Genomic DNA, 27,325 nt, shown 5'->3' with positions numbered 1-27,325 from the left:
TTTTCGCCACGTAAGTAATAGTCCTTCCTACCATTCTTCCTACCAAAGTGGACCACCTCACACTTGCCAACATTAAATTCCATTTGCCATTTCCTGGCCCATTCGCCCAGCCTATCTAGATCCTTCTGCAGACTCTCCACACCCTCCGCGCAATTTGCTGTTCCCCCAATCTTGGTGTCATCAGCAAATTTCGACACCCTACACTCGGTTCCCTCCTCCAGATCATCTATATAAATGGTAAAAAGCTGAGGCCCTAGCACCGACCCCTGGGGCACTCCACTAGTCACCATCCACCAATCCGAATAGCACCCGTTGACCCCCACTCTCTGCCTCCTATTTGACAACCAATCCTCTATCCACGCTAACATGTAACTAGCAAAGGAGCTTGATGGATTGGCATCTCATCCAGAACATTAAACATTCATTCCTTCCATTACGGCTTCACAGTGGCAGTAGCAGCCATGTTGAACCATATACTAGATGCATGGCAGCAACTTGCCAAGTGTCCTAACAATATCTACCAAACTTGTGACCTCTACCACCTATAAGATCAAGGGCAGCAGATGCTTGGGAACACCACAGAAGTATACTCTAAGATGACTGGCCTAGAAATACCCATGCAGGCTACACACAAAGGAGTTATCATGCACGTGCAGCCACACAAAAATTTTAAAGGCTTGTACACTTAAATGAATAGAGGAAATGTTAAATATCAGCACCTTCAAATTCCACTCCAAGTTGTACGCCATCCTGACTTGGAATTACACTACTGTTGATTCACTAAGGTTGGGTTAAAACCCTATAAATCCACTTCCCCTCACAGCACCATAGATGTACCTGCACTACGTGTGCAGCAGTGATTTGTCTCATGAACAAAGGTAAAGAACCGATCTGAAAAAAGCTCAAACCACTCGACTCTAGGGTTCCTGCCACTGCCTGGTACTCCACCTCTCAGCGACTTCCCAGTTTGCAATCTATTGAGAAACCTTACCCAAGTCCTGCAGTGTTGGTTCGGTGTAGGGAGCCACATGAAAACACGATTCAATCTCAAATTTGGTGTCGGGAGGAAGCCTGTTCCAAACGCTTCCAAGTAATCCCTGTTCTGCCAGCTCATTTGCTAAACCTACAGCAGGATAGAAGCACAACATAAGTACAACATACTGTGCAAAGAGCTGAAATACTGGTGGCAGACCAGTGACTGTGCAGAAATTGGTAACTCAGGACAGAATGCTACGGCAAAAATTCAACCATACTGGAATAATTTGGATTATTGTACCTTTCAGTAAACTGAAAATGTGGTGTCTTGCATTTTCTTTCCTTATGAGTAGCAAGAAGCAGGAACTGGACAACTCAGCTGTGGGATGGCCACCAGCAGAATCATGAGGAATTTGGGCTCCAGTTCCACAAAACATTGAGATCTGCAACAGCAAAGGAGTTTTCCTGTTGAGAGCTCTAAATGAACAATGAGTTGCAAGTTATTCAACTGTCCATTATCAAGTATTCCATGGTTTGCTAATATTCTCACTTAATGCATTAAAGTACATATTCCCCAACATGACTCATATTTTCATCATTCACTCACCTCTGACTGTCAAGATCACATCCCAATGTCCCTTTTACAAAGGAGAAGTCCCACCTCATGATCTCTTTTATGTGAAATTGGAACTATTCAAATATGTAATATCTTCCCTTAAAAGATGTAATGGTCTTTGCTTCAACCACTCAAGCAATCCACACCTTCATAACACACTGTCCATTCTGTCAACATATGTCTCTGTGCAGGCTGTTACCTTCCCCCTCACCATCCACCAAACCTACTTTTGAATATGATGCTCTGGATTCTCAAATACAAATCATCTGTATACCAAGAAAAGGAACAAATCCAGCACTGACCCTGCCAACACTTCCAACCTGAGAAACATCCATTTACTCTAACTCTTCATTTCCTGTTCTTCAAACAACTTTTATTTGTGCTACATTACCTCAAACCATATTGCTGCAATTTTTGTAAATGGGCTTCTGTAAGCTTAAAAATATCTTCTTAAAGAAAATTTCTACTTGACTCACAGGCCAGAATTCTCTGGTCTTGCACACCCTGCTGCTGCTGCCAGCAAGAATGGAGAATTTAGCATTCAGCCAAATCTTCATTCACTGCAGTGGGACTGGAAAATCCTAGCTTTAGGGCAAGGTTGGAGGATTCCAGCCACAGTATTGTCCTTACCTACCTAAACTTTGTTAAATTTGTCAATTATGACTTGCTTTAACAAATAAATTCTGGCACTCCTTGATCAAATATGTAATATCATAATCAGGAACAAAAAGAGACCATTCAGTCTCTCAAGCCTGTTAACGTTAGACTGTAGATGGTTTGTACCTCAATGCTACCATCACGCTCTCTTGCTCTTGAATAATTTGTACCATATCTTCTTACTATAACCCCTGACCTTCTCCCAGTGTGCTGTATCCTCTTGACTTTCTCCAACTGTGCCAGAACACTTTTACCATGACCTCTGACATTTTCCCACAGTCATGATATGGAGATGCCGGCGCTGGACTGGGGTAAACACAGTAAGAAGTCTCACAACACCAGGTTAAAGTCCAACCGGCTTATTTGGTAGTAAACGCCACTAGCTTTCGGATTGCTGTTCCTTCATCAGGTGAATGGGGAGTTCTGATCATAAACAGGGCATATAAAGGCACACACAGTTTACAGAATACTGATTAGAATGCGAGTCTTTACAGCTAATCAGGTCTTAAAGGTGCAGACAATGTGAGTGGAGATAGCATTAAGCATAGGTGAAAGAGATGTGTATTGTCTCCAGACAGGTCAGTAAGTGAGATGTTACAAGTTCAGGCAAGTCATGGGGGTTATAGATAGTGTGTTATGAATCTAAGACCCCAGTTGAGGCCGTCTTCATGTGTGCAGAATTTGGCTATCAGTCTCTGCTCAGCGACTCTGTGCTGTCGTCTGGCGTGAAGGCCGCCTTCGAGAATGTTTACCCGAAGATCAGAGATCAAATGCAGAAACTGATAGCCAAGTTCCGCACACATGAGGACGGCCTCAACTGGGACCTTGGGTTCATGTCACACTATCTATAACCCCCATGACTTGCCTGAACTTGCAACGATTCACTTACTGTCCCGTCTGGAGACAATACATATCTCTTTAACCTATGCTTAGTGCTACCTCCACTTACATTATCTGTACCTTTAAGACTTGATTAGCTGTAAAGACTCACATTCTAATCAGTATTCTGTAAACTGCGTGTGCCTTTATATGCCCTGTTTGTGATCAGAACTCCCCATTCGTGTGACAAAGGAACAGTATTCCGAAAGCTAGTGGTATTTACTACCAAATAATCCTGTTGGACTTTAACCTGGTGTAGTGAGACTTCTTACTGTGTTCTCCCACAGTGCCATAATTCTTTTACAATGACCCTGACTTTCTCCTGCTGTGCTGTACCTGCATACTTGTAATCCCAAGGCTCCCCGCTCTCTTTGGAGACAACTGAAGGCGTCGCATACCCTGTAGACTGAATCCTCGCTTGGTACAGATGGATATTATATCTCCATAGCAACGAGGTGGCACAGCAGGAGATACCAGCAGAAATACGTCAGCTGGGATATAAGCATAAGTGAGAAATTCAATTTTTTTTCAAATTATAGAGTGGTATTTGTTTATAGTGGAGCCTGCAAGCTACATGTTAATGACTACTGAGGGCAGAAAGCAGCAGCCACACTCAGCTTGAAAATATCTATTTCCCAACACCACATCTGTTCTCAGTAGCAGCTCCTTCCTCACCAGTAGAGCAGTGCAATTAAGCAGGAGGGCACTGAGTCACTGAAGATATTCACATGCTGCTGCCAGGGTTTGCCTCCATATTTCAGGAATCTCAGTCACTGAAATGACTGCTCCCTGGGTCAGGAACAACTAGCAGAAACTGTTTAACAGAAGTTGAAGGGTTCTTATAGGAATGGAATAGTGTGTCAATCCCTTACAGCAATAGTACAGTATAAATTACTCTTCATGAGCCAGACTAAATCTGTGGCCTTCCAACAAGAATCAGTCTAAACCCACAGCCTCCTAACTGGGAACATAGCCATTAGTTATTTGTAAATATTGTATCTGTGTAGTGGGATTTACCTCTAATGGTTGCAACAAGTGTAGCTGGAGGCCTGCAAGTTTCTCTAGGGTCAATGTGGGTTCCTGAAGACTGAAATCTGTAGATGAAGGATTTGTACAGTAGAAATAGAATCAGACCATGTATCAAAATCCCAGACAAATGCATGTTTTAAAGAAAAACATATTTTTTACTTATTTCTCTTGATTCTTCTGTCAACTTGACTGAATTAAGTCAAATCCTTACCTCTGAGTCAGAAGTCATGAGTTCAAACTGCACTCCAGGAATTGAGCATCTAATACAATAGGATTGCTTATGTAGTAATGGCAGAATTGAGGGAAGGCTGCACTGTGGTAGAATCACTGTGGAGTTTCTGATTCCTCATTGTAACTTCCATTTCAGTATTTACATACCTGGATTTCAAACTGCTTTTCCTTCCAGGATTCTGAATGCCGACTCGTACAATCCCATTTTCGGGAATCCTTCCACCAAACCATACGCAGAGTTCCCAGTGGATACGGCTTTCCTGGTGTGGTGAGTAGAGGATTGGCTCATCACGATGCTTGCAGTAAAGAGCATTGATGGAATGCTGGTCTGTTACACTGGCCAGCTGAGGATCAGAGGGCCCAACGATGTCAATCCACAGTGCACGAGCATTCACACCTCTCAGTGCTAATGCCAATGCAGGTCTAAGCTGAGCATCATCTAGAGTGTAAGAAGAAGGCAGCTTACCTATGGAAGAGAAGAAACACTGTAACTATATCTACCAGCAGTCATGTGAAAAATTAAGTTTCAAATAATTAATGTAACTATGGGTTTGAGTTTATTTTTTGTTTGAGATATTTGTGAGAGTGCTGACTTGAGCAAGAGAATCCAGGCCAGGGTTTGTCGGCTAATTCTCCAGGAGGTCTAATTAGTGATTCCACTGCTCAGACTACATTACAATACACAGCCCACTGGTCATGTTTGGTTTTGCCCTCTGCTTACCTGCGCTCTCAGCCAGGAGTCTGTGTGAAGCGTAAAGTAGACGAAGGCCACAGATATCCATACTATAGCCAAGGATGAGCTGCAGTGTATGATGAAGGGCCATAGGATTAATCAACAAGTTCTCAAACACTAATGCCATGGTAACCTGAATCAGAGTAATGTTCAAATGAATAAATCAAATAGCACTTTAATTTTAAGTAAGCATCTACTCTAAAACAGTGTTATCCTTCACACATAAAAGGTTAAGCTTACTGACAAGAGTTTGCCTACAACTTCCTGCTGTGTGTGGTGGCAAGCATGATCCACTATTGGTTTCCTCCAATAGTCATTTGCTAGAGTACTGATATTGTGCACAAGTGCTGAACACCTAAACAGATATTTCTCACATGATGCTGTCAGTTTTTAGCATTAACAACACTCAGAATCTGTGTCTCTTTATTCTTGTGGCTCATCATTAATTATGATCTGGATGCTCAATCTATTCTATTCTAACACGGTCATTGGTATGTAACAGCAGTGTACGATCCTGCCCTTACCTCTGGTTTCTCCTCACAGCTCTCACCGACCTCAGTCATAGAGGGACAGTAGCTCTCATCTGTTTCCACTGTCTGCCAATAAAACCCCATCTCAATTTCAAATATTTTCTTAATAGCCTGTGTAAAAACCAAAGGACAGCAGAGCTAAATTCAAATCCTGATTAAAGTTACATACTCAAGGATCCTGTGCTTGTAATATTCTTTCACATCCTCCTAGTGCAACTAAACAACAAATTTATTCAGTGTGACCCATGCTCATGTAGACTGTGAGTGCTCAATGTGAACAAAACAGTTATTCAAACCCACCTTAAGATCTGGATTGACAGAGATCATGGAATTGAGACGAACTGAGGGGAGATAGATATGTGGAGGGAACATTTGTTCCCGAAGAGAATTGTTCAGCTGCTTATTCCACCATATCACTGCTTTTAGGCATGTTTGGGATAAGAATTTCACAACCAGCTGATAAAATATCGATGTTCCTCGCAGTTCCTCTTTTGTCTGTGAACAATCAAAGAAAAGAGATAGGGTAACCAGTTCTCCAACTAATAGGGTCTACCGCATTAGTCACCCAACCCCCAGGAATAACTGCTACTGCTGTACATTCTGGTCTTCCATTGAGAAAAGGCAGGGTTGGGTATCACAGCTGGTCAAGGTACTAAAACACTGTTTAAAATCTTGCAGTATCTTCATTCTTCAAAATGATGAGCATCTTTCATGCACAGTACAATTCATACAACCCCAGGGAGAGCAAGAGGTGAAGATGTCCAGCCTGGAATGTCCCATCACAGTTTTTGTGCAGCTGGTTAATATGTTTGACAACTTTCTATATGTCCTGCTCACATTATTTTCACCGTAAATGGGTCCTCCTATTCACATAATATGCATGCATTACAGTTATTTTTCATCCCCAAGCAATTTAAAATAAAAATCCTAAGTGGCATGCTGTGCCCCAGTGAGTTGTGAGGGCTGAGGTAGGAGTGAGGGAGTTTAGCTTATGGATGGCACACATGAAGGACATTATGAAGTACTGTTCTTTCTTTATTCAGTATACTCAAGATAAACCAGCATTGATATTAAGAAGAGTCAGCATGGATAGTATGAGCAGACACTACTGACCTTGTTTTTCCGGTTCTTACTGTAGGTAGATTTGCTGGGGCTCGGACCCGGACTCATTGGCACCACACAAACATAAAGAGCGAGGCCATCTTCTTGCCAGACCTGTTGAAGACCTACCACCTGAAATGGTGCCCTCACCTCAACCTCAGCATTGTCTCCATGTAATCCTTTCACTGGAACCAACTGAGTGGGCACCTAGTCAATAAGGAAAAGTTTATTTGAGTTGGAAATATTAGTTCATTCAAAGTATTTGATGGCTTTTTTTTCTCCGTTAGTCATCATGTTATAGTCAGCTGTCTTCCACACATCGAAGTGTTGGTGAATAACATAATGAAATTCAGGAAAAGTGTCTTTAAGGAGTAGACCACCATATTAGGAGCAAGTGGTTATGAAATACCAACACATTCCTGTCCAGGTGATGTGAAAGAAACTAAAATTAAGGGTGTCTAGGTGGAGACCACCGCCTGATCAGTCTAGGAATACTGGAGTTCAGTATCTCATCATCCTCTTTTAGCCAGAAACTCACCAGGGAAAGGAACCACGACACCAGTGCATTATACAAGTTGGATGTAGTCATTATACTGTCCAGCAAATGTCCAGCCTGTTGTCCACTTATTACCAGTTGGCCACAGCTGGAGAGTTGGACAGTTAGTAGAAGCATTTCACTTCTTCCTTTCTGGGGTAAAGTGCTGATGTTGGGCAAATAGGAGGCCTCCTGAAAAGAAAAGAGAATGAGCCATTGGCTGCAGAGCTTTCTCCAGTTTCGAACGGAATTTGGCTGCCCAGTTATCTAGAAGATCCAAGGAGTCTATGAGACTGCAAACCATTTATCTCACACAGTATCTAGTCCCCTCACTATCACCTACTAATTCACATCTTTCAGTTTGATAATAGGAGCAGGTTAATATTATTGATAGTGGTCTTAGTAAGGGAATTGCTGGCAGCTCCTGTGTGAGTTGTTCCCAATTCAAACATGGCTACTGATGTTTTCTGTCTCGCTTCCATTTTCCTCTGAAGCATTACCTCCAAGTCATCACAGCACTCAGTGATGTTACTGTGAAGGCTGCTGGTGGCCCTTTGAATCCTGCTTGCTCAATTGCAATCCCAACTTATCATTCCACATGCCAACATGAAGTGAACAAATTTGACTTCTAGAAGGTTCACTACTTGGGGATTTTCACAGTAACATCAGTGCAGTGTTAATATAAGTCTGCTTGTGGCACTAATAAATAAACTCATAAACTAAACTAACCAGGCTCCTGACCTGGCAAAACCATTCTGAGGAATTTTTGTTCATGCAAGTACCAAGGTTGCAAGTTCTGCCCAATATCTCAGTGTTACACTGTCACCCTCCAGTTGGCATCTCATGAATATCTCTGTTCCAGTCCCAACTTCAGATATGTTCACTGACAATCACAAAGGATGAACACTATGAATAGGAGGAGAGAAAATCCTATTCTTGTTTCATTTTCCTCTCTACATCCTACACTTTAGGTGAAAAAGTGCAAAAAAAAGGAATCCTCAGCTAATGCAAGTGCAGTTCTGGGTACATAGGTGCCTGCTCAACGGCAAATTGGTCATTAATAATAAGGGGTCAGTCATATAACAATGAGGCAAAGAGAATTTTTTTCATTCAAAGCAGAGGGTTATGAATCTTTGAAAGTCACTACCTGTGAGCTGTGAATGACCAATCATTTAGCATATTCAAGGCTAAGATTGATAGATTCTTAGGCAATAAGAGAATCAAGGGATAGACAGAAAGAACAAAAAGTGCAATTGAAGGTCAGTTATAATCTTACTGGATGACGGAGCAGGCTCCTGCTCATTCTTTTATGTTCTTACAAATTTCATTAAAACGAGGCTAAGCAGTCATTAAGAATATGGATGGATGCTTTCTCCATGCTGCAGTATGCACACTAACCATGTGGAAGAGGAGTGGCATTCCCTCTGTACTGTGCTGCTCACACTAACTATATGGAAGGGGATTGGAGTTCTCTTTGTACCATATTGTTCATACTAACTATTGGAAGAGGAGTAGAATTTCTCCTATGCCACATTGCCCTTACTATGTGGAAAAGGAGTGGAATTCCCTCTATTACACATTGCTCACACTAACCGTGTGGAAGAGAAGGGGTGTTTCCTCTGCGATACGCTGCTTTCCTGTCATAGACCTCAGGGGCTTCAGGCTGTCCAGCTGCCTGTGCAGCCGCTGTCGGCTCTGCTGCTCCTTCCTCCAGTGCTCTCTCTGCCTTTGGTCATTTGGCTCCAGACTGCGACTACAACATGGATTCCTGTTCAAAATTAAATAGAATGGAAAAGCAGAATTTTTTAAAGAAGCGTGAAGCTTGTAAATGTTGGTGTTCAGAAGATCTGGGTGTGTTCTTAGAATGAAACAAAGAAAGCTAACATGCATATACAGCAAGCAATTAGGATGGGAAATAGCATGGTAGCCTTTACTAAAAGGCAACTGGAGAACAAGAGGAAGGGATATTTGCTATAGTTGCATAGGACTTTGGTAAGACTACATGTAGAGTAATGTGTGTAGCTCTGGTCTCCATATCTAAAGAACGGATCCACTTGCATTGAAAGCATTACTGCAAAGATTCGTTAAATTGCTTCCTAGGATGAGAGGCTGAGTAAATTGAGCCTATGCTCCCTAGTGTCTAGAAAAATGAGAAGTGATCTCATTGTAACGTACAAGATTGTGAAAGGACTTGTTGGATACGAAGAGATTGTTTCCCTTGGCTGGGGAAATAGGACATGGAGCACAGTCTCAGGATTAGGGCTGAGATCAGAAGAAATTTCTTTACCTAAAAAGTTGCCAATCTTTGGAATTCTCTACCCCAGAGGGTTGTAGAAATTACAAAACTGAATATATTTAAGGCTGAGATAGACAGATTTTTGGTGTCTCAGTGAATCAAAGGATATGGGGAGTGGGCGGGAAAGTAGAATTGAGGCTAAAGATTAGGCATGATTGTGATGAATGGTGGAGCAGACTCATGAGACCAAATGGTCTACTTCTCCTCCTATTTCCAAAAGGGAACAAAATAATTACATCCAATGTACTCACTAACAATAGTTAAACTCTGTGACAAGGGGTAAGGAGTTCCTATCACAAATTCATCTTTCTGAAGGTTGACATCCACTGACTGAAATGTTAGATTACTTGTCATAAACATAGGTTCTTTTATTCTTTGAAAAAGTTCTTCCTCCATAAATTATCATGGATACATATTGCTCATTTAAAAAGGTCACATACTGAGTGGTGATGAGGTCTCTCTCCGTACTTGTGTCATGACTTAATCTCTTGGGAAGAAGATATACTGAGGTAAAAAGAGCATCAAAATTGAAGCATTCTTCACCTGTGACTCCCTTGGGCTCTGTTGTGATGGTCAGCCGACCATCAGTTACTGTTTAGACTAGTGCATTGACTGAACACTAGAGGGCTCCTATAATCCACTGACCTGAACACCAACAAGTCACTGAGGAGGTAACAAATTTGATACATTAAATACAATCATAATGGCTTGTAATTATACAGCTTTTGTTGCACAAAATAGATTAAAATGCACTTCACAGACAACAAAGAGAGTTAGGAAGGGTGACAAGACATTTGGCCAAAATGGTGGTTTTCTGGGAAGCTCTCAAAGAAGGAGAATAAGTTAAGATGCAGAGAAGTTTAGGAAGAGAATTCCAGAATGGGGACTCTAAATGGGTGAAAGAATTAAGGAGGATAGAATCTGAGAAATTGAGAGCTTCATAGATTAGAATCATAGGATCTTACAGAACTGAAAAGTTATTTCATCCATTTCTCCTGTGCTGACTTCTAAAAGGCTATCCCATTAATCCCATTGTCTGGCATTTCCCCCATTGTCTAATATGATATCACTGATGAATGTCCCAGAGATTGGCACAGCCGAGGCTATGAAAGGATTTAAAATTAAGGATAAGAATTTTAAATTCAATATGTTGAGGGACCACCAGCCAACTTGGGTCATAGATAGAATCATTGATCCCAGCCAAGGCAAATAGCTTCTCTGTAACTGGAGTGATAGATCACAGAGAGAGAGAGTGAGGAGAGAGAGAGAGTGAGGAGAGAGAGAGAGAGAGACATAGAGAGATAGAAAGAAAAATCAAAAGAGAAAGGAAATCAGTAGATTTTAAAACAGAAAAACAGACTGAATTCTAATCAAGTCATCTTCCTAGAAGTTTACCTTTGTTTCTCTCTATAGATGCTACCAGATCTGCTGAGTATTTCCAGCATTTTCGGTTGAGTTTGGATTTTCTGCATCTGCAATATTTTGCTTTCGTTTTGAAGAGCAGATTGATATTTTGTTAGAACAGCTATGTACTTGCCCATCTCACACATATTCCCTTCCTTACCGGTTTATATTTGCAGTATATTGCTCTCTCCCAGGCAGTGTTGGCTCATTCTGACTGACAGCTGGTACTGTGACTTTTGAGGTACAGTTTTTCAGTGTGGGAGCAGATGTGAGGACAAGTTGGCTACTTGGTGAATTGAGCTCTTCTATGACTCTTCTCTCAGTATTGGAATCTGAAGCCACAGACATCCCAAGTTGCTCACCAATAGGTTTCTTACTTTCACTTCTTGCTTTCCTTCTCTTCATCTGGGTTTGCTTGGCCGCATCACCAGCAGCTCCTGCCTGTCCAGCTATATGCTTAGAATCACTAACTGGCATTTTTGAGCACTTGACAGAGGCTTTTCGCAGTTTCCTCAATAACATGCTTTTACCAGTACAGTTGCTGTATCTGCCAGAGGAAAAAAAATTAAGTACATGATTGATGCTAAAATCATTGCAGTATGCTCATAATTCTACAAGGGAATGGTAATGTTAGTGAAATCATAATCCAGAGGTTTGGATGAATGGTCCGATATTGAGTTCAAATCTCATCGCAGCAGTTGGGGGAATTTAAATTAAACTAATTAAATATATTTGGAATAAAAATCTAGTCTAGTTAATAATGATCATGAATCTACTGGATTGCTGAAATCATATGGTTTATTAATATTGTTCAGGGGGTGGAATCTACTATTATGACCCATTCTGGTCTATATTTGACTCCAGATCTATAGTGACGTGGTTAATTATTAACTTCCCTCTCAACTCGCCTAGCAGGTTATTCAGATGTAGATCGCTTACCATTACCTGTTCAAGGACATTTAGGGATGGACAATAAATGCTGGCCTTGATATCAATGCTCACATCCCATGAATGAATAAAAAATGTGTGCCCAATTCCCCGTGCCGCATGTGCGCCCGCTTCCCCCAGTATGTGAGCTGGCAGTTGATTGTCCCCAGTATTATACTAGTATTGCATATTCATCCATAAAGCCCCTCTGGTAACCAGTGTACGTTGGTCTCTGTGGAAATAAAACACGTCCTTAAATTTCAGGACAAAATGGTATATATACTTCAGATTCAGGATGAAAATGTAAAAGGCAGCACCACTGAGCTTATAGTGATGGATATCATTACCAATCTGTACCACATGATGTCACCTCAGTCCCACAAATAGGGCACAATTCATTCACACCACGCCTATGAACATACTTCAAATTATAAAAGCTCAAATCCCAATTATCCATTCAAATTGCATGATTCTCATTCTCTCACAAAGTGACTAATCTTTCCTACCCCGAGTCACTCTGTGGCTTTTTCTGTTCTTGGTCACTGTCATGGGCTGACATGCTTTTCTGGTTGTCTTCCTCAAAGGATGATTCTGTAGAACTGTGTAAAATAACAGGTATAGAAACAAAAATTTAAGATAAGGATTTACCTCCCCCCACCCACCCACTGCGAGCTGGTGGGGATTCCTGGCAGCAAAAGGTCCTTAGGAAAGTATGAAACATGTTGACATGGTAATGGAACTTAGAGACATCGAAAACAGAAGTAGGAATAGGCCATTCAGCCCTTTGAGCTTGCTGCACCATTCATTTTGATCATGGCTGAAAATCAGAATCAATATCCTGAAGGCTCATGAACCCAAAACACAGACAGACTCACAGCTTGGAGTTACACACTGAGGAAATTAAAGTGGGGTGGTGGGAATGTCTTGAAAAGTGTCCACATTATAGAACAGGAGGTGTCTTAAAATGCATAAAGGTAGATAAATCCCTGGGACCTGATCAAATGTATCCCAGAACATTGTGGGAAGCTAGGGAAGAAATTGTGGAGTCCCTAGTGGAGATATTTGTATTGTCAACAACCATGGGCGAGGTGCCGGAAAACTGGAGGGTGGCAAATGTACTGTTATTTAAGAAAGGTGGGCAGGGTAAAGCCAGGGAACTACAGACTAGTGAGCCAAATGTCAGTGATGGGTAAATTATTGAGGTTTTCTGAGAGACAGGATCTAGATTCATTTGGAAAGGCAAGGACTGATTAGGGATAGTCAGCATGGCTTTGTATATGGGAAATCGGGTCTTACAAATTTGATAGTGTTTTGAAAGGGTGACCAAGAAAATAGATAAGGGCAATGTGGTAGAGCTTGTCTATATGTATTTAGCAAGGCCTTCAGCAAGGTACCACATGGTAGACTAGTCAGTAAGGTTAGATCACATGGGATTCAGGGAGAACTAGCTAATTGGATAAAAAATTGACTTGCTGGTAGGAGAAAGAGAGTTGTTTTTCAGACTGAAGGCCTGTAGCCAGTGGTGTGCCACAGGGATTGGTACTGGTCCACTGTTGTTTGTCATTTATATAAACAATTTGGATGAGAATATAGGAGGCATGGTTAGTAAGTTTGTGGATGACACCAAAATTGGTGGTGTTGTGGACAGTGAAGGTTATCTAAAACTACAGTGAGATCTTGATCAAGTGGACCAGTGGACTTAAGTATGGCAGATGAAGTTTAATTTATATAGATGTGAGGGGTTGCATTTTGGTAAGACAAACCAGGGCAGGACTTACACAGTTAATGGTAGAGCCCTGGGGAGAATTATCGACCAGAGACACCTCAGGGTGAGGGTATATAGTTCCTTGAAAGTGACGTCAAAGGTATACAGGCCGGTGAAGGTGTTTGCCACACTTGCCTTCATCGGTCAGAGCATTGACTACAGGAGTTGGGATGTTGTGTTACAACTGTACAAGACACCATAAAGCTAAATTTGGAGTTATGGGTACAATTCTGACCACCCTCCTATAAGAAGGATGTTATTAAACTGGAAAGGGTGCAAAAATGATTTACAAGGATGTTACCAGGACCAGAAGGTTTGAATTATAAGGAGGGTTGTATAGGCTGGAACTTAATTCCTTGGAGTGTAGGAGGATGAGGGGTGACCTTATAGAGGTTTAAGGATCATGACAGGCATAGATTTTTTTGATTTGATTTATTATTGTCACGTGTATTGGTATACAGTGAAGAGTATTGCTTCTTGTGCACTATACAGGCAAAGCATACCTTTCATAGAGTACATAGGGGAGAAGGAAAGAAGAGGGTGCAGAACGTAGCGTTACAGACATAGCTAGAGTGTAGAGAAAGATCAACTTAATATAAGTCCATTCAAAAGTCTGATGGCAGCAGGGAAGAAGCTATTCATAGGTTGGTTAGTACATGATCTCAGACTTTTGTATCTCTTGCCTGATGGAAGAAGGTGGAGGAGAATATGTCCAGAGTACATGGACAAGCCAAGGTACTTTCCCCAGAGTAGAGGAGTCCAAAACTAAAGGGTATAGGTTTAAGGTGAGAGGGGAAAAGATTTAAAAGGGACCTGAGGGGCAACTTTTTCACACAGGGGGTGGTGCGGATAAGGAATGAGCTGCCAAAGGTGATAGTAGAAGTGGGTACAATTACAACATTTAAAGGCATTTGGGCAGGTACATGGATGGGAAAGTTTTAGAGGGATATGGGCCAAACACAGGGAAATGGGACTTGTTCCACTTAGGAAACCTGGTCGGCATGGACAAGTTGGGCTGAACAGCCTGTTTCCATGCTGTATATCTTGGTGACTTTTATGATTCCAAATGACGACTTAAGTTCAGTGAAGTTTCCTTTTGATAGGGTGGATTTTGCAATCCAGAGCTCCCAGGTGACAGAGTATTCACATGGAGATTAGTTCAAGATATCACATGCCTACAAGTTCTACTTCCCTTTGTGAGTGATGAATGACCTGTCATTATTTCAGTAATAACATGGACACTTTGGAAAGAAGTGGATAATTTTCTCAATGTTGCTGAGCCATGATGGGAAGCCAAAATGCTTGTTAACCAGTTTAATGGGCTGTAAGCAGACCTGAACAGTATTTTAGTTTAACTTGATCATTATAGGTAAGCTTTTGCATTATATTCACTGTAGTAAGCTTATGTCAAGATACTATTTTGTCCTAATACTGGGCCAATTAAGTCATTTTGTATTCTGTATTTATTAATGACTGTGTTTCAAAGCTGATTATAACCTCAACTCCATGTTCCCGCCTACCCCCAATAACCACTCACCTCCTTGATTATCCAATACAAATGAAGGAACGAAGACTTGTCTAAACTCAGATAAAACAAAGATTATGAAATGTCCCGTTGTTCTTCCCCATGGAACAATGTATGTAAATGGCTAAATGCAGTACAATTAAACCAGTAACAACATGACAAATTGAATAATTACAACAGAACTGATTTGAGATGAGGTAAAGCTAATACAAAAAAAAATGGGTTTCGAGAACCATTTTGTTGTTTGCAAGTTGGACTCGCTGCTTGAAAAACTCCCCCTGCATATCTCCCTTAAACATTTTCCCTCTCACCTTGAAACTGTGCCCTCTTGTAATTGATGCTTCCACCCTGGGAAAAAGCTTCTGACTACCCACCCTGTCTATGCCTCTCATAATTTTGTAGACCCTTATCAGGTCTCCCCCCAGCTTCTGTCTTTCCAGTGAAAACAATCCTAGTTTATTCAACCTCTCCTCATAGTCAACAGCTTCAAGACCAGGCGACCAGGTCCCGTTGAACCTTCTTTGCACTCTCTCCAAAGCTTCCTTCTGATAATGCGGCTGCCAGCACTGCATGCAATATTCCAAATGTGGCCTAACCAAGGTTTTGTATAGCTGCAATGTGATATCCCAACTCTTGTACCCAATGCTCCGGCTGACAAAGATAAGCAAGGCATTTACCTTCTTAATCACCTTGGCCATCTGCGTTACCACTTTTACAGAACTATGGACCTGCAAGCCCAGATTCCTCTGTATGTTAATGTTTCCTAAATGTTCTGCCATTTATAGTATAATTCACACTTAAATTTGATCCTCCAAAGTGCATTATTTGTCTGGATTAAATTCCATTTGTCATTTCTGTGCCCAAGGCTCCAATCTATCTATATCCTCTGACAATCCTCAGCACTATTAGCAACTCCATCAATCTTTGTGTCATCCGCAAACTTACTAATGAGACCATCCACATTTTCCTCCAGATCATTCACATATACTATAAACAAAAGACGTCCCAGGACTGATCCCTGTGGAACACCACTAAAAAAAAACCCTTCCACCACTACTCTGTCTCCTATGACCAAGCCAGTTCTGTATCTGTCTAGCCAGCCCACCCTGAATCCAATGTGATTTTAGCTTTTGTAATGGTCTACCATGTGAGACATTGTTAAATGCCTTACTAAAGTCCATACAAACTACACCTACAGCCCTTACTTGGTCTATATCCTTCTATTCCCTCTTTGTCACCTCTTCAAAAAACTCAGTCAAATTGGTGAGACATGACCTTCCCTTTACAAAACCAAGCCACCTGTCACTAACCATTTTTTTCCAAATGTTCAAATATCCTGTCCATCAGTATCTTCTCCAAAATCTTCCCCACCACTGACATCACCAGTCTATAATTTCCTGGATTACCCCTGCTTCCTTTCTTAAACAACAGAACAATTTTGGCTATTCTCCAGTCCTCTGGAAACTCATCTGTGGTCAAAGAGGGTGTGAAGATATCTGTTAAGGCCCTAGCTATTTCTTCCTTGCCTCCTGCAGTAACCTGGGATAGATCCTCTCCGGCCCCGGGGACATGTCTCCTTAATGCAACTTAGGATATCCAACACTTTCTCCTTTGATATATTGACATTCTCCAGAGCATTCACACATCTATCCCTAACATCAACATCCATCATATCCTTCTCCTTGGAGAATACCGATACAAAGAACTCATTAAGGATCTCACCCAATTGCCTGTGGCTCCATGCATAACTTCCCTCTACTGTCCTTGAGTGGGCCTACTCTTTCTCTTGCTATGCCCTTGCTTCTAATAGATGCATAAAAAGCCTTGGCATTCCCCTTGACCCTGCTTGCTAAAGACATTTCATGACCTCATTTAACCCTCCTAATTCTGTGTTTAAGTTCCTTCCTACTTTCACTGTAGTCCCCAAGGGTTTTGTCAGTTTTTAGATGTCGCGATCTATCGTATGCTTCTTCTTTCCTTCAAATTAAGTTTTCAATTTCCCTTGTCATCCATGGTTCCCGATTCCTGCCATTACTATCCTTTATCTTTTTGACTTACTAGCCCTTTCAAACAGACAGAGATTAGATCTCAAAATTCTGCTATGAAATAAGCTCTCCAGTCACACACTATTTGTATAGATGTGGAGAAGTCAAGTCTAACCTTTCAGTATTCAGAATTCACAGAATGTATCTACATAAGAACTGTTTTGCACTGGGAACCAATTCAGCATATCTGTTAGCATAGACTTAATACTTTCTTCTAAACACATTTATAGCATATTGCCCTGGATTACTGCCCATTACCTTTCATTCTGCAGACACGTGAGACTCTCTGTACTGTCTCTGCAGCCTGTCTGTGACGTGCTTCTATTCTGCTTCCGTAAGTCAATGAACACAGTTTTTGGTTCGGGAGCCTTTTTTGTCAGCTTTTCTTGCATCCACTTGGTACGTATGTGTGTTTCAGGACTGAGAAAATGAAATAAGAAAACAGAAAAGGTTAATAAGGCTAATGTTTAACAAAAAGTTATATTGTGAGGTAACAAATACACCTCCTATGCAGATCTGAGATCATAGAGGGGAATTTTGTTGGTGTTATTCCTATTTCACCATCGCAACTTTGACAGATTGTGGTTCTGGCTTGTCAGAGAAATTGTTTAGCACTTTGGATATGCAATCGGTCCCTCAGAATACAAGTGAGTATAAAAGATCTCACGCCAGTATTCAAAGAGGAAGAGAGTTCTTTTGGTGTCTTGGCCGATTTTCTGCAGTCAACCAATAGCATCCACAATAACTGATTAATGTGGCGTTTTCTCATTTGCTATTTGAGAGAGTTTATTGAGTGCAAATTGATCTTTGCCATCAATTATTCTGAATATCAAAATTAGTTAACTGACATGAGACACTTTCTGACATGTTTTTTACATATCTTAACCACTGAATGAGATATACATTTTGTTAGCCATGAACTTAATTCATTAATTTTTAATATTTACATTAACCAAAGCTCCTAAAACTTTCAAGTAGTTTTGTTTCTGATTTCCATTCTAATTTTAAACTTAAAAACACATTTGCTGAAACCATATTTTTAATAAATTAAACAAACATATTATTAATCACTAGCTTTTTTATACCTCAGAACATATTTGAGTTTATTGGTTCTGCCTCCATCAAGCCTGGTGCTTCTTGTCCTGTCAGATTGGTGTTCTCCATCACATAATGCTGTTTCGTTATTCAATGTGACAGCTCTTCCTGACTGCTTGACAGACAGTGAAGTGAGCTGTTCCATAAGGCTCTGCTCTCTATTAACACGAGAAAGTACTGTGGGACAAAATGAGAACACACAGTGAAATCTGCTTACACAAGGTGGAGATTTGCATTACTTTTGACACAATGAAGTAACTGTACAAAAGCTAGTTAAGGTGCAACTCTGAGACAGTGGAGCTCCATTAGCGTATGGTTCTTTATGACTTTGAGCTAAGGGGTGCTCTGTATTCTTGGCAGTAACAAAGTAATTACAATTACCTAGAAATGTTTTTATCTGTTGTAACTTTTACAATGGGCAAATTAAAGTCATAATGCATGTCAATTAACTAAAAAGAAAATCAACCATACATCTTTAAAATACAGCAAGTCAACTGTATCCTAATAAAAATATATAGAATGAAAGCATATGCCAGGAGGTGGAAAGATAAAGCATTTTTCCCTGCCTGATTTAGCCAATCCCCAGCTTGGCACTACTTGCTGAAAGTAGGTGTCTCACTCCTCACTTTGATCAGCATGGTGGCACAGTGATTAGCACTGTTGCCCCACAGTGTCAGGACCTGGGTTCTCTTCCAGCCTTGGACGATTGTCTGCATGAAGTTTGCACATTCTTCCTGTGTTTATGTGGGTTTCCTCTGGGTGCTCCAGTTTCCTCCCACTGTCCAAAGGCATGCAGATTAGGTGGATTGGCAATGCTAAAATGCCCCTTAGTATCCAAAGATGTGTAAGTTAAGTGGATTACTGGGGTAAGTATGTGGAGTTATGGGGATAGAGCCTGAGTAAGATGCTCTGTCAGAGAGTTGGTGCAGCTTCAATGGGCTGAATGGCCTCTTTCTGATTGGTAGGGATTCTATGACTGCCATATGGTGCTTCTATAGATGTAATCCTGTCTTCACACTGAGGATTTCATCAAACATCTGAATCACAGAATTGATGTGGGCCAGAAGGAAGCTCACGATGCCTGCACAGGTTTTCCAAATGAGCATTTTGACTTAGTGCTGTCTCCTGTATTTTTCCCATAACCTTGTACATTGTTTCTATTCAAATAATCATCTAAAGTCCTCTTGAATGCTTTCACCACACTTCCAGGCAGTGCATTCCAAACCCAAACCTCTTGCGCGTGAAAATATTTTTTTCTTGTATCACATCTGCTTCTTTTCAGAGCAGATCTAGCAGCTCAAAACTGGGCAGCCATGATGCACTGGGCCATCAGAAGCAGCAAGATTTTATTCAACCACAATCTGTAATGTCATGGCCTTCACTTTACCACTGCCATCAAGCCAGAGTATAAACTTTGGCTCAGTAATGAGTGCACAAGGGCAATCCAGGAGCAGCACCTAAAATGAAGTGGCAACCTGATAAAGTTACATCATCAGGACTAATGAAGTTACAACACAGGCATGCCAAACAGCAGAAGCAGCATGTGATACAGAGAAACAATCCCAAAGCCAAGGGGTCAGATCAAAACTTGGCAATCCTGCCAAATCCAGACATAATGATGGCAAAACAATTAAAGACCTAAACAGAGAAAGTGATTCTATAAATGTGTCCATTTTCAAGCATGTCAATGCAAGAGGCTAGGCTGAAGGTCTAGCAAATGGGTTCGGCCAGAAGATTACAGTGGATGATCCATCTTGGCATCTCCTGAAGTCCCCAACATCACTGATGCCAGGTTTTAGCAAATTTAATTCACTCCATGCAATATCAAGAAAGGGCTGAAGGCACTGGATACAGCCAAGACCATGATCCCTGACCGCTATCCTGACAATAGTACTGAACACATGCTCTGTGCTCCAGAACTAGCCATGCTCCTAGCCAAACTGTTCCAGTATAGTTACAATATTGACACGTTCACCACAATGTGAAAAATTGCCAGATACCTCCTGTCGATAATAATCAGTACAAACGCAATCCAGCCAATTACAACCCCATCATTACACTTTCAATCATCTGTAAAATGATGGAAGGTGTCAATAACAGTGCTATCAAGTTGCATTTACAAAAATAACCTGTTCACAAATGTTCAGTTTGGATTCCACCAGGGCCACTTGGTTCCGAACAAAAGAGCTGAATTCAAGTCTTGATGCAAGTAAGATAGCATGAGGCAGCATTTACTCAAGTGTGGTATCCTGGAGCTCCAGCAAAATTGAAGCCTCTGGGAAATCAGAACAGGGAAATTCTCCATTGTTCGGAGTCATACTGAACACAAAAGATGGTTATGGTTGTTGGAGGTGAATCATCTCAGTCTAAGGACATTTGGACAGTATCCTAGGCCCAAATTTCTTCAGCTGCTTCATCAATGACCTTCCCTCCATCACAAGGTCAGAGGTGTAGAGGTTTGCTAATGATTGCAGTGTTCAGTGCTATACACGATTCCTCAGGTACTGAAACAGTTTGTTTACAGATGAAGCAAGACCTGGGCAACATTCAGGTTTCAGCTGATTAGTGACAAGTAACATTTATGCCACACGAAGACCATGTCCTTCAAGAGAAAATCTAACCATTTTGCCTTGACAACCAACGTATTATCATTTCTAAGTTTCCACCATCAATATTTTGGGGTTATCATTGATCAGAAACTTCACTGGATCAACTATATAAATACTGTAGCTAAAAATGTAGGTCAGAGGCTGGGGATTCTGTGTCAAGTAATTCAATTCCTTGCTTCTCCAAAGCCTTTCCACCACCAAGAAGGAGTTAGATGTAGTTCTTGGAGCTAAAGGGATCAAAGCATATGGGGGAAAGCAGGATCAGGTTACTGAGTTGGATGATCAGACATGATCATAATGAATGGCAGAGCAAGCTCAAAGGGCTTAATTATCTACTGCTGCTCCTAATTTCTATGCTTCTAGCTACAAGGCACAGATCACAAGTATAATGGAATATTCTCACTCATTTATATAAATGCAGCTCCAACAACACTCAAGAAGCTCAACATCATGTAGGAAAGAACAGACTACTTCATTGTCACTCCATTCATCACCTTAAGATCATAAAATCGTAAGTAGCAGGAGAAGTCCATTTGGTCGCATTGAGCCTGCTCTGTCACTCAAAAAGATCATGGCTGATCTGACGGTGGCCTTGATGCCACTTTCCAGCCTGTCCCCAAAACCTGTGACTCCCTTGTAGATTAAAAATGTGTGTAACTCACCTTGAATATGTACAATGACCCAGCTCTAGGGAAGGTAGTTAGATTCTCTCTTGTTGGAGATGGCCATAGCCTGGCACATTTATGGTACATGTTACTTGCCACTTATCAAGCACACCTGAATTTTGTCTGGGTCTTGCTGCAAGTGGACATGGACTGTTTCAGTATCTAAGGAGTCACAAATATTGCTGAACATTGTGCAATCATCAGGACACATTCACACTTCTGACATTATGATAGGAGGGTCATTGATGGAAGGGCAGCACAGTGGTTAGCACCACTGCCTCACAGTGCCAGGGATCCGGGTTCGATTCCCAGCTTGGGTCACTGTCTGTGTGGAGTTTGCACATTCTTCTCATGTTTCTGCGTGGATTTCCTCTGGGTGCTCCGGTTTCCTCCGACAATCCAAAGATATATGGGTTAGATGGATTGGCCTTGTAAATTGCCCCTTTGAGTTGCGGGGAGATTAGTTAGGGTAAAGTGCATGGGGTTATAGGGAAATGGCCTGGATGGGACTGTGGTCTGTGCAGACTCGATGGGCCGAATGGCCTTCTACTGCACTGCAGGGTTCTATGATTCTATGAAGTAGCTAAAATTGTTGAGCCTTGGACACTGCCTAGAGGCACTCCTGTAGTGCAGTCTCAGGCTGAATCTTCTCACAGCCCAGAAACACAATGGTGAATATACAGACAATTCAGAGCACTTAGCTGGAGGAGGTTAAATTGTAATGAGTATCCAAACAGCCTAGTTTCCTTCATTAGGAAGAACTGTGCAATCCACTTGAAATGCCTTCATGCAAGTGAGGAAGGTGTGTAGAGAGAATGATTCCAAACCCTAGAGTATCCCATCTTGGTGAGTACGGCTCAAGCTATCTTGCCCCATGGTTAATGATGAACAGGTTGCCATAGGCTATGGAGAAAGAGCAAATATTAATAATTTATAAATATATGAATGTGACCCCTACTTACATGTAGCAGATGAAGAACTATTCGTGATGCTGTCAAAATCACTGCTGCGGTTTTCTAGTTGTTGCAGACGCTGCAAGATTCCATCCAGGTCTACTTGTTCTATGCACTACAAACAAATTCAACAGCAGCTGGAGGTTAGCTTGTTAGCTCACACTAAATACTATGAGATTTAAAATTAAGAGAGAGCATCTGTTTAAAGAAAATAATTCAAGAGCAGCTTTCAGAAGCCAAGACAAACATTAGGGAGACTTAATCATTGAGACTGGTATTGGTACCAGGACTAGAACAGAGAACATCACTTTGGACATTACCAAATGCTATTGTTGGAGGTGAGCAGGAGGTCAGCTGACAGACAGTCAGAGAACCGGATGCTCCAATAATGTATTTGGTATTGGTGTCGGATAGGAACAGCAGATAAACTTAAAGGTCCAACTCACTGCTGATGAATACTGGAGGAAGCTATGTGGGACCTGAAGCACCTGGACTCCTCCTCTCTGACACAATGCTTAGCAAGTGTATCCATAAGGGGAAGCACCTAAGAAAATTCCTTCTGCCTCTTAACATACATGACCAGCATTTTTAAAATAATCACAATGATTCCTTCCATATTGAGTTGGTATCCTACCCAGGGGTGAAAGGCAGTAACTACCTTCTACCAAATTAGTTATGGTCAGTACTTTAACTCAACACCATCCTGCCCTCTTCAAGAACATCTTAAGGAAGCACTTGAGTTCGCAGTAGAAGAGGATAATATTTATCAGCTCACCTCTAAAGAGAGTATAGGCGGTCTGTGGGGATGCCATTCAGTACATGGTGACTTCCCTTCCTTCGGCACTTGTATAGTTTCCAGGTTTCTATTGGAATTCATTAAATGGCCTTCAGTCAATGTTGCCTTGTTCAGGTCAGTTTCTGGTGTGTTTTCTGGGATATTTTGGATGAAGTCCTTTTCAGTTGTTAATTCTGAAAGCCCAGCTGTGGCTTTCGTTGGTATATAGCAGTGATCTAAGTTTCTATCTCCACTGCCTTGACACCTTAGAATTTTCTGTTTCTTATTGTAAATAGCTTTGGGTATTATGGATGATTGTGGATCACCTCCGCCATTATTTCCTGGGTCCACAGGGTACTCTTTTTCAAAAGGCTTGGATTCCATTTCAAAGTCCAGTGAGTTCTTGTTCTCACCAGTGTTAAAAGCTGTTGATAACCCCTGTGATTCAACATTGTTATCAATTAAAGGACCAGCTTCAGCTGCCTTAAATTTATTAGCAGTGGTTGACTTTTCCAAGCGTCTTGAATTTTCACTCCTAAACTTCTGGTGACCATCAGATGGACTTTCTTTACAGTCTTGTGCCCAAGCCTCATGCGAGTATCTTGCAGATTCCAGCATTTCCTGTGGACATTCAGAAATCATTATCACCAAATTGGATAATTCATGTCTGAGAGTTAAGACTTCAAAAGGAAAGAGGTGAGGAAAACATTTAAAAAAATCAGAGGGATGGGGAGCCTCGCTAGGTATGAACATGGGCCAAAGAAAGAAGTCACAATTCTTTGCTCTGTATTGGTGTTTAGTGGCTCAGTACCACCACACAAACCTTGTACTTAGCGTCCTATACAAAATATAGTGAGAATCAGATGTCCCTTTACTCAGAAGATTTGGCAGTTTTGCACCCATAGTTTGTACCTGGCAGAACAACACATGCCCAATTTGATTCAAGTCTGAAAAATTTATCTAACCTACTTTTTTGTGGGAGAAGGAGGCACATTGCTGAACTGTTGCCATGCTGCCAGAAATAGCAATTCATGGACACTGATGTATGACAGACTCAGCTTTGGATCTGCCTGTACCGGCAATTTGTGGACAGTGATGTATGACAGACTCAGCTTTGCATTAATTCTGATGAATAAAATAACTGTAATAGGCTAAAGTTGCTGTTTCACTGATTCAGTAGAATGATTTACAATGCACTTCAAATCAGTGCAATGTCAGGTAAGCGGATGCTCGATCACAGGTATGTGAACACTGAGTCAAGATGGAATCAGCTGAAATTAAGTCAGAGCTGAGGCATGTCTGCAATGAAAAATTCAAGAGTCAGATTATTGTGTAAAATAAAATGGAGCAGGGCAAAGGCGGCATGATATCTTGTGGTGAACAGTTTTACTTTACCTCAAGAACTGGATCGTCGAGTGATATCTCCCTCAGATCCTCAGGCAGGTGGGAAATTAGCCCAATGGTACCACGCTGGAAAATAGGAATTTCACCATCTTCTGAACCAGACTGTGCAACAAAAAATGCAGAACATAAGGGTTTGGATTGGATTGGATTGTAGTAAAGGGGAAGAATAAAAGGAGTTGGGCTGATGTTCAGTGACAGGTGAGATAGTACAGTATAGGCTCAGGAAATTCACTCCCATATTCAGTAAGAAGCACATTTAACTGTGGGATTCCAAAGTTGAGACTTACTGATGAAAAGTCTGAATCAATGGAAGGAAGTTCATCCTTAACACGAGCGAATATCCTATCCCAATATGATTCGAGACTACCACAACCAATCTTTGAGCTGTCATATGTTCTCTGAAGTTCACAGTTGCCTTCATCAACATGAGTTGGTTTCTGATTATCTGAAGTCATTTTTATTCACAACCCTGTTTCTTCCATATATTAGGAATCTGGAAACAGAAACAATTAAATGGTTTTGATCACATATATTTCTTAGTGATTAATCTATCCAGGCTAGCAGAACATGCTCAAAGATTCTCCAGCCAGTCAGGCTATGAAAGATGCATGCACCCACAACTGAAAGGAAAAATCTTTCACACGATCTGTTCCAGTCAGAGCGTTGCTATAATCAAAATAAAGTAATAACCAGTGGAATGTGAAAATACAGCAGGAAAGAGAATTAAAATAGCAGCAAGGGAACAGGAGGAGAAAATTCAGCTCCTCAGCTCATTCAACCATTCAATTTGATTACAGCTGATTTGTATCTCAACGTGATTTCCCTGCCTTTGGATAATTTTACCAAACAACGCCTGATGGATCTCGATCTTAAAAATTTTAATTGACCCAGAATCAACAATTTTCTGGAGGATAGAGTTCTAGAATTCCACCACCTTTTGTGCAAATATACAAACTGTCACCCAGTTCTCATCTGTGTTCCCTTAGGCATGCATTCCCACACTCACTCATCCCACAGCTGGGCTTCTCATTCCCTCCCCGGGCCAGTGTTTTCACCATGCCTGCGCTTCACCTTGTTCCAGGTCTGTGTATAGAGTCTATGCATCCCACCTCATGGGGTCCTGTATTCCTCCATTCAGGGAGGAATGTTTCCCTGCACCTGGATCTGCTTCAGGCCCTGATTCTCTGCACTTAGACCTGTTGTTTCTTCCTCCCCAGGAATTGTTTTTACAATTCCCCATCCTCAAGGAAACATGTATTTGAATCCTCTGTCCCCAGGGGAGGTCTGTATTGCCCCCATCCCCTTCTCCTCCAGGAGTATGTATTTGAATCCCCACCCCCGTGTTTCTCTCCAATAATACGGTCCAATAACACCGTGTTATTGGAGGGTAACACAATCTCTCCAATGTGGGAGCGATTGTGTTACCCCTCCCACAATCATTTTGCCCCCATCCCTCTGGGAAGCCTATATTTGCTTCTCTCTAATGACCTGTGTTTGCCACCCCTGTCCCAGGAGTCCTATGTCTGCACCCCAGTCTGTATGCTATGCCCCCATCCATATCCTGTGCCCTCCTCATTTGTGTCCTGTGCCCCCATCCCTGTCCTGTGCCCTCCCCATCCATGTCTTGTTCCCCCATCTGTGTCCTGTGCCCTCCCCATCCGTGTCCTGCGCCCCCTATCCACGTCATATGCCCCATCTGTGTCCCGTGCACTCCCCATCCATGACCTGTGTTGTTCCCCCATCCGTGTGCTCCCATCTAAGTCCTGTGCCATCCCCATTCATGTCCTATGCCCCCATCCATATCCTATGCCTCCATCCGTGTCCTGTGCCCTCCCCCATCCGTGTCCTATGCCTCCATCCGCGTCCTGTGCCCTCCCCCATCCGTGTCCTGTGCCCTCCCCATCCGTGTCCTGTGCTCTCCCCATCCATGTCCTGTGCCCTCCCCATCCATGTCCTGTGCCCTCCCCATCCGTGTCCTGTGCCCTCCCCATCCGTGTCCTGTGCTCTCCCCGATCCATGTGCCCCCATCTATTTCCTGTGCCCTCTCCATCCATGTCATGTGCCCCCTTCCGTGTCATGTGCACCCTCTTTGTTTACCCTCACTCCCTGCGTGTTTCCCCTAGCAGTGGCCTATTTGCCTCCATTACAAGCCGTTTGTCCCCTTCCCCGGGCTCAGGACGCAGTGTTTGCCCATCCCCTGGGCCGCTATTTTGTCTCCCAACTGCTTCTCACCTCTTAACGGTCTGCTCTGTTTAAAAACACCCGGCACAAAATGGCTGCTGCCGGTATCCTTGGTTACAAGACGCCGATCAGACGGGAGGTTGGCATGAGTTGCAACAAGAAGGAGCTAGTGATGCGCAAGATGGTTAGCTCCACCCAAAATTACAAAGTGCGCTCCTGACAGCGCCGGCATCTGGGAGGACTTTCAGTCGATGCTGCAGGGACACTTGGCTGAAGAGGTTCCCAACTTCCATGGGATCAAAAATACCTTTATTGTGGCTTGCTATCGAATTGGTTAATGGCACAGTAGTTAGCACTGTTGCCTCACAGCAGAAGGGACCTGGCCTGGGTTCGAT

The 27,325-nt window shown here is 42.0% G+C and overlaps 1 protein-coding gene across 1 annotated transcript in view; it reads right to left on the bottom strand.

Annotated features, from left to right (window-relative positions):
- LOC145354971 (dynein axonemal assembly factor 8) overlaps positions 1 to 27,034 on the bottom strand; it is a 54,422-nt gene extending 27,388 nt beyond the window's left edge. The window contains exons 1-20 of the mRNA XM_080206674.1: positions 26,982 to 27,034; positions 25,037 to 25,242; positions 24,741 to 24,851; positions 23,346 to 23,966; positions 22,580 to 22,685; positions 18,334 to 18,520; positions 17,507 to 17,668; positions 12,420 to 12,512; positions 11,147 to 11,533; positions 8,880 to 9,054; positions 7,290 to 7,478; positions 6,764 to 6,958; positions 5,951 to 6,145; positions 5,645 to 5,761; positions 5,109 to 5,253; positions 4,535 to 4,853; positions 4,145 to 4,221; positions 3,464 to 3,618; positions 1,277 to 1,418; positions 992 to 1,123 (exon numbers count right to left, since the gene is read on the bottom strand). Coding sequence (XP_080062800.1) covers positions 992 to 1,123; positions 1,277 to 1,418; positions 3,464 to 3,618; positions 4,145 to 4,221; positions 4,535 to 4,853; positions 5,109 to 5,253; positions 5,645 to 5,761; positions 5,951 to 6,145; positions 6,764 to 6,958; positions 7,290 to 7,478; positions 8,880 to 9,054; positions 11,147 to 11,533; positions 12,420 to 12,512; positions 17,507 to 17,668; positions 18,334 to 18,520; positions 22,580 to 22,685; positions 23,346 to 23,966; positions 24,741 to 24,851; positions 25,037 to 25,204 — 3,676 coding nt within the window. The 5' untranslated portion in view covers positions 25,205 to 25,242; positions 26,982 to 27,034. The remainder of the gene's footprint in view (positions 1 to 991; positions 1,124 to 1,276; positions 1,419 to 3,463; positions 3,619 to 4,144; positions 4,222 to 4,534; positions 4,854 to 5,108; positions 5,254 to 5,644; positions 5,762 to 5,950; positions 6,146 to 6,763; positions 6,959 to 7,289; positions 7,479 to 8,879; positions 9,055 to 11,146; positions 11,534 to 12,419; positions 12,513 to 17,506; positions 17,669 to 18,333; positions 18,521 to 22,579; positions 22,686 to 23,345; positions 23,967 to 24,740; positions 24,852 to 25,036; positions 25,243 to 26,981) is intronic.
- Positions 27,035 to 27,325: the final 291 nt, after the last annotated feature.

The sequence above is a fragment of the Carcharhinus amblyrhynchos genome, chromosome 18, assembly GCF_965287045.1.
Source record: "Carcharhinus amblyrhynchos chromosome 18, sCarAmb.v2.hapA, whole genome shotgun sequence".
Lineage (NCBI taxonomy): Eukaryota > Metazoa > Chordata > Chondrichthyes > Carcharhiniformes > Carcharhinidae > Carcharhinus > Carcharhinus amblyrhynchos.
Note: the sequence above shows the minus strand (reverse complement) of the source record. Positions and strands in the feature narration are given on the sequence as shown.